The sequence below is a fragment of the Pyrus communis genome, chromosome 16 (assembly GCF_041283825.1).
Source record: "Pyrus communis isolate YQ-2024b chromosome 16, ASM4128382v1, whole genome shotgun sequence".
Lineage (NCBI taxonomy): Eukaryota > Viridiplantae > Streptophyta > Magnoliopsida > Rosales > Rosaceae > Pyrus > Pyrus communis.
This window is the reverse complement of record NC_142580.1, coordinates 16386470-16393706: the sequence shown is the minus strand read 5'-3', so window position 1 is coordinate 16393706 and position 7237 is coordinate 16386470. Positions and strand designations below refer to the sequence as shown.

The 7237-nt window shown below is 37.8% G+C and overlaps 1 protein-coding gene across 1 annotated transcript; it reads left to right on the top strand.

Annotated features, from left to right (window-relative positions):
• LOC137732556 (uncharacterized) lies at positions 1-1744 on the top strand. The gene is made up of 2 exons (XM_068471873.2): positions 1-665; positions 1362-1744. Exons 1-2 carry the CDS (start codon positions 134-136, stop codon positions 1625-1627), a joined length of 798 nt encoding a protein of 265 aa, XP_068327974.2. The 5' UTR covers positions 1-133; the 3' UTR covers positions 1628-1744.
• The last annotated feature ends 5493 nt before the right edge of the window (positions 1745-7237 follow it).

The window sequence follows — 7237 nt, the reverse complement described above, 5'->3', positions numbered from 1 at the left end:
AATAGACCACAGCTCTCATTAAGTGGAAGAGCAAGAGGAGAAGCCTCTGAAACAACCCCCTCCCTTGGATAAAATCGATGTCAGAAAGGGTCCTCTCTGAAAAAGAAAGCGGGAGTGTGAAAATCACTGGTAGATGGGCGGGTTTCTGAGCAAGAAGAAGGGTAATTTAAGTGAGAAAAATGCTGGTGGGTTGAGAGAAAAGGTGAGGAGTATTCAAGAGGAGATGAGTGAGATGGTGTGTGAGAGGAAGAAGGAGAGTGCAGCATATGAGAGGGACATGATGGTGTTTGCATTCAAGGAGGCTGAGTGGAAGCAAGAGAAGAAGAAGATGAGGGAGGAAGTGAAGATGCTGAGGAAGGTGGTGGAGGAGAAGGAGGAGAGGATTAGGGGAATGGAGGACTGTGGTGGTGGGGTTATGGTGGTCGGAGGTGGGAATAATAATAAGAGTAGTGTTGGCGGTGGCAGTGGAGGTGATGGTCGTGGAGTTGGTGGTGGTGGTGGGGAGAATAATGGTAAAGAGTGGGAAGTGTTGTTGGGGAGTGTTTTCTTGGCTGAGCAAATGAAGGAGGAAAGAGCAAGGAGGGATGAGACAGTGGAAAAGTGGAAGCAACTTTATCTGGCTATTAAGGTGGAGCTTGATGATCTCATTCAGAGGACACATTCTGGTAACTCTCTCTCTCTCTCTCTCTCTCTCTCTCTCAGCTGGAAACTTTAATAATTAACACTTACAGAAAAATGATAGCAATTTTTTATCACAATTTGTTCCAGCGACACTCAGTTTTCACTTTTTTAGGACAAAACAGTTGTATCTAAGAAATTATGATGGCGATTTTCGTAGTTATATTATTGTTAATGATAACCAACATCATAGTTTAGCAGTCGGTGGGTCTTAGGCTTTTCCTTCGTCTAAAGTCATTGATTATTTTTCTTCTCATCACAAGAAAAATGAATCATAAATGTGCTTTTTATCTTAATAATTCTTCACTAATGTGCTTTTAATTCATAGATAGATAAATATATTTATGAAAAATGTTGTACTTTAATGATCCAAACTATAATATTAGCCAAATCGGAAATATTTGAGACATTTAATTGAGTTCAAAGAAATTGACGAACACTTTGTTTACTAAGAAACATTGAAACTCCATTGTGGTAATTAAATAGGCAAATGGTTTCGGATTGAAATGAATTTTTGTAAGGATGATCTATGAATCGAGACTTACAAAATAGACGGTTCCAATCATTGAAATTCGACGTGAAATGAGCCCTACAACTAGCCTCCATTTTTACCAAAAAATGAAAATCCTTTCGGATAAAGAGCCTTTATATCATTTATAATGGACATTTGGTATTTACTGCAGGAAATGGGCTGCATTGGAAGGCAGAGGAAGAAGACAGTGTGGAAGAGCTAAAGAGAGAGCTCAAAGCCAAGGAAGAAATGATTGCCTCTCTAAAATCCAAAATAGCTTCAATGGAGCATGACCATTTTAAGAAGGAAAGAGAGATTGACATATTAAGGCAGAGCTTACGAATCATGAGCTGCAAGAAGACACTGCAGGCCCCTAAGAATGTTTCTAGAGATTCACAGCTTGTGAAACCGAAAAAGAAACAGGCCAAAAAATTGTAATTATTATAATTAGAAGTAAACTAAAGTTTAGTGATCACTGATGTTTATGAATATGATGGCCAAAGTATGAAGTTCCATGGAGCAAAATTATAATTTATGAATAATTTGGTACAACTATATGGTTATGTTTGTAGCTCTGGTGGTTAAAAGCATTAATCCGACGCTGAGGTGAAAGTTTGAACCTCCCCTCTTCCTTTCGCCTCATTTGAATTATTGCATAAGAGGCTACTAATCGACATCGATGGTGACACTGTTTCCAACTTACTCACCTTCACAATTCGGCATTATATTATATTATATTTTATCATATTTCCGACGTAGGATTTTACATTCTTCAAGACTATGAAATATGGATCCTAACTCATGCTTAAGCAAAATTGAGGATACAAATTGCTTCACACAAGATCAATCCAGCAAAAGAATAACAGAGGAGTGACAATGCTCTCTCAGGTCAGATGCATAAATGATGGGTCCCATATGTGGTCCCCACTTTAGGCTCAGGGGTTATTCCTCCTCTCTATAATTTTTCAATACAGAGGACCACAACCTCATTGGTGTCTTATCTTCCTTTTTTGGCCTGTGGTGGTGCTCAACATCCTTGGATCTAAAACAATAGCCTGTAGCCTATAGTGATCCAAGTGTTAACAAGAAAGGATCCAAGTACTTGTCTAGGAACTAGGAATTAGGGATGAGATTAGTACAGAGAGGGCTTCCTACTAGGCTCCAAACTTTGGCATTTGCAATTGCAAGTGAAGACTCTCTCTCTCTCTCTCTTCTTCCAAGTGCTGTCAATTCTGTTTAAGTTGAGAACCAATTAAGAGCGTGCACCTAATTTAATAGAATGTGGACATTGTGATTGTAAGCTTAGTACACACTGTTGGCCTTTTCTCTGATAGGTTAAGTTTTAAGAGTTTAGTGTTCAAGAATACAATCATCGGAAATTTGATAAAATATATTATTATTTATAAATGAATGTTACCACTACTAATAATATTAAGGCCTTTAGTGATAAAACTTAATACATGTCGGCATGTGTTGGTTGTAAAGCTAGAAGAATATCGGTATTATTAATAGTGGGTTGCAAACGTAACTCTAAAATCTTGACATGGTATCAGAGTCATTCCCCCAACTCGATTGTTCCAATTGTGAACAAGACTCTGACCTAACCCTTGGTATCAGAGTAACTTGACTCTAAAATGTTGACATTTTGTGGTTGTTTAATATATTATCAAAGTCTTCTTTGCAATTAGTCAAGAGTTCGATTCTTGTTTTCAACTTGTTTGTTAGTCATGCCAGTGTATGGTGGGTGTTGCACCCATATGCTTGTCTTTCTTCCCCTATTGGTATGACTATCCACGTGCAGGTTTAGTATGCAAGTGAGGAAGAGAATGTTGTCAGCTTGAAATATATTGTTGGTTCATCTTTAACGGCTTAGTTTTTTAAGTCTAGTTGTCTAACGTAGTATCAGAGCCTTCTTTGCAAGAGGTCGGTCATGAGCTCAATTCATGTTTGCAATTTCTTTGTTTCTTTGCAATGTGTAGGGTGGTACGGCACTGCACTTATATGTTTGTGCCTCTTACCTATTGGTCTGCCTCTCCACGTGCAGAATTAACATGCAAGTGAGAAGGGAAATGGTGTAAGTTTGATACACATTATTGACCTATTTTACGACAACTTAAATTTTTACAATTTAGTGAACATGTCTCTTACCCTATTGCTTTGCCCCGCCACGTGCAGAATTAGCATGCAAGTGAGAAAGGAAGTGGGGTAAGTTTGATATGCATTGTTGATCCATTTTATGACAACTTAAACTTTTAGGATCTAGTGATTTTCTAACAGTTAACATGTCAGAAAAGGAAAACTTTTGATACTCGACCTTTTTGTTGTTATTGATTGACCAATAAAAAAAAGGAGACTTGTGAAAGTTGTTTGAGAAAGTATACTTATGATATATGAACTATACAAAATTTGAGTTACAAATGGCTTCTGATCTTCTTCCATTTGATAAACAACCTGTATACGATGTAAAAATTTGGATAAATTTATGGTACCTGACTAATGGTGGTTTGTTGCAAGTACAATACCTGAAAGTGTTGGCAATTACAAATTAATACACTCAAAGAAAGGCATATATAAGTTTGCATGCCACCGCCAGTTGGACACCTCTCCACCATGTAGTGGTCGGCCTTACGGAAGCTTCGCCAGAAGCGACTGGTTGCTTCCCGATCGCCTTTTTTAATTCGGTATAGTCTTGTCTTCGGCTAACTGTCACGTTCTCTAGTTCATCGGACAGCTTCCTTGCTGCAACTTGGTAATTCGATCTCCTTTCTGGAAAGAAAAATACGAGGTTAACATTGTCTCATGACAATGAGAGGGAGATATTACAACCAATAGTTATTTAGAACTCGTGCCAATATGTTTTGCAATTAAAATAGCCTGAAAATACCAAGAAATACAATCAAATTATGACCACTGAAGAAATATTATCCATTCATTTTTTATCTCTCCTTCAATCAATCTAATATTTTGCAAAGACGGTCAATAAGAGGAGACATAAAAATAGATAATTTGATCATGAGTGCATATTGGGGAATGCATTCCACGATAGAGTATGTACTTTCCTTAAAATAACGACATCATTTGAAGAATTACTACATTACATATACTCCTGCTGAGATTTAGTGAGCTATCAAGACAACGTACAGTTCTGATTATTTTTATTGGTTTTATCTAGAGCAAGAAATTCATTACGGGTAGTTCGGTTGTCACACCACAAACCACTTTTTATAGCATTCAATAAATGCTATACAAGTGTTTCATATTTTTTCCAAGGGTGAAGGGTCAATTTAGTCCTTGAATTATCACATCAATGAAAATTAGGTCCTTGAATTATTTTTTTAGTAAAATAAGTCTTTAAATTCATTAAAAATTGATAATTTCATCCATACTATTATATTCAAGCTATTTTATCCAATTTTTCGTCAACTTAAGTCACTTAACACACTTTAGAGTGTAATACCGTCATTTTCTCACCTAAAAGCCCTTCACCTTTCATATAGGTTGCGAATCTAACATCTAATTTACCTTCCAAAGTTAACTTATACTATTTCTTATGTAAAACTACCAATTTACCCTCTAAAGTTATACACTATTTCTTATGTAAAACTACCAATTTACCCTCTAAAGTTAACTCCATATACTACTTCTTTATGAAAAACTACCAATCTACCCTCCAATATGTATCACATGCAAGTAATGTGACTTAAATTGACCAAAAATTGATTATAGTAACTTCGAATATAATATTAAGGATGTAATTGGCAGTTTTTTTTTTATAATTCAATGACTAAATTTTCTAAAAAAACATAATTTAGGGACCTAATTTTCAATGAGGTGATAATTTAAAGACTAAATCGACAGTTCACCCTTTTTGCCAATGCTATACTAGACCATTGTATAGAAAGTTTACACTTTCTATAGCATTTTTCAATTGCTATAAAAAAAAATAAACTATGAAATGTATTTTATAACATTTATTGTTTCTCCTAGCACTTCTATATAATCCATAGCATTGCCCAAATACTATAAGGGCGCGTTTGTTTGGCCGGATTAAGTTTCACTGGATTGGACTACTTAGTTAGGATTAGTAGTCCAGTGTTTGGTGTAAATTAGGATTGTGTTTAATGGGATTAAGCCGGACTCGTGCCGACTAAATCCTGCCCTAGGTGGGCTTAGCGAGAGCCACCAAAAACGAGGGGATTCGTAGTCCCGTTTTTGTTCTTCGCTTCACCTCGTGTTTCTGTTCTTCGATTCACCGCTTCACCTCCCTTTCTGTTCTTCACCTCAGGCTTCACCTCGTGTTGCTTGCTTTGCTTCTCGCCTCCTTCCTCTTCTCCATCTCAGAGGATCTCCAAGTCTGCAATATTGGGTTTGACAGAAACGGATCCAAGAAATCCAAGCCATCATCGTCTCTCACTTCCCTAATTCCACAAACCCCGACTCGTCGCCGGTCAGCTCGCCAGGCATCGCTGCAGGCCGGTTTCGCCACTCCACAAACTTGCGGCTCCGATTGAATCCACAGACTTGGAAAGCTCTCTCCAGTTTGAATCTTGCACCGATTAAAAACCTTTGAATCTGGCACCGAATAAAAACCTGAAAAATAGGGGAGGGAAGGAGAGCGTGGGACGGAGAGAAAACCTTGGAAAGCGCTCTCCACCACTTCCCCGTGTTTCCCCCTTCCCCAATCTCTCGAACCTTCTCCGTCATTCTTCTCCTTGTTTCTTCTCCCCCATCTCTGCAACTCTCCTTCCCGAAGCAAACACACCACATCCACACCCACACCCCACCGCGACCTCCACCAGAGTGTCTCACACCTTCTCGAAGACTCTCTTCTCCTCAGTCTCTTCCCTCTCAATCTCTCTCTCCCTTAGTCTTTCTCTCCCGACGCCTCTATCTCCAATTTCTCACACCTTTCGGATCTGTCGATTCTCAACCTCCTCCCTCTCGATCTTTCTCCCCCAGTCTCTCTCTCTCTATCTCGATGCCTCTGTCTCCGATCTGCACAGCTTTGCCGGTTTTCGCTCCCTCCCTAACCGGAGATCGTCCGATGGGATCTCGATCGAGAGGTTTCAGACGTGGTGGAGAGCATGGGATGGAGAGAACAAAGGAGATAAAAAGGGAGAAAAAGATATAGGCTTCCAGAGAGAGGGAGAGTATTATTAGAATAAAAAGGGTAGAATTAATTAATATAATATTATTAAATATGAATTAAAAAATATAATATTATAGTTTGTTATTATCCTTCTTTTTAGTCTGACACTGCACCAAACGCTTTACTAAGCTAGTCCAGCTTAGTCTAGTCTAAGCCAGTCCAGCTTAGTCCCTGCAGCTAGTACAGTCCGAGACAGTCCGGTGCAACAAACGCCCCCTAAGCATCTTTGCATAACACTTGCAAAATGCTATTAAATGTCAAACAATCATTCAACCATTGAAACATTGTCATTTCATCAATCAATCCTTTACAACCATATAATCGCTCAATTTTTATACAACATTTATCTAAGCAAATAGTAGAAATCGAAGTCACTCAATGATGAAAATCCCTCAGAACAGACCACATATACAATCAACATGTAATCTGCACAAACAGACTATTTTTCACTTAACGGAAACTTAAAAAATAAATATAAATAAATAAATAAAAAGGAAACAACCAGAGGGAAGATATATCATTAAGTGTGGACGACAAGCACCCGAAAAATCAAAACAATAGAAATTGAAATCATATTTAACTAGCATATAATCAGCACAAATAGACTATGTTTCGCTCAACAGAAACCGTAAAAAACAAGGAAACAACCAGAGAAAAGATATTTCAACAAGTGTGACGACAAGCACAAGATAAACCAAAAATCTGTAAAACTATCAATTCCCAACTAGTTCTGAATGAAAGCCAAATACTGAATAAGGACATCATATTCCATAAATTAGCAATGTGAACACACATTTTATAAAACAACCAACATACTCACAATTCACAATGTTGAGAATGAGTCTCACATTGATGGAATGAGGGAACTTGCATGAGCTTATAAAAGGTTGGGCTACTCC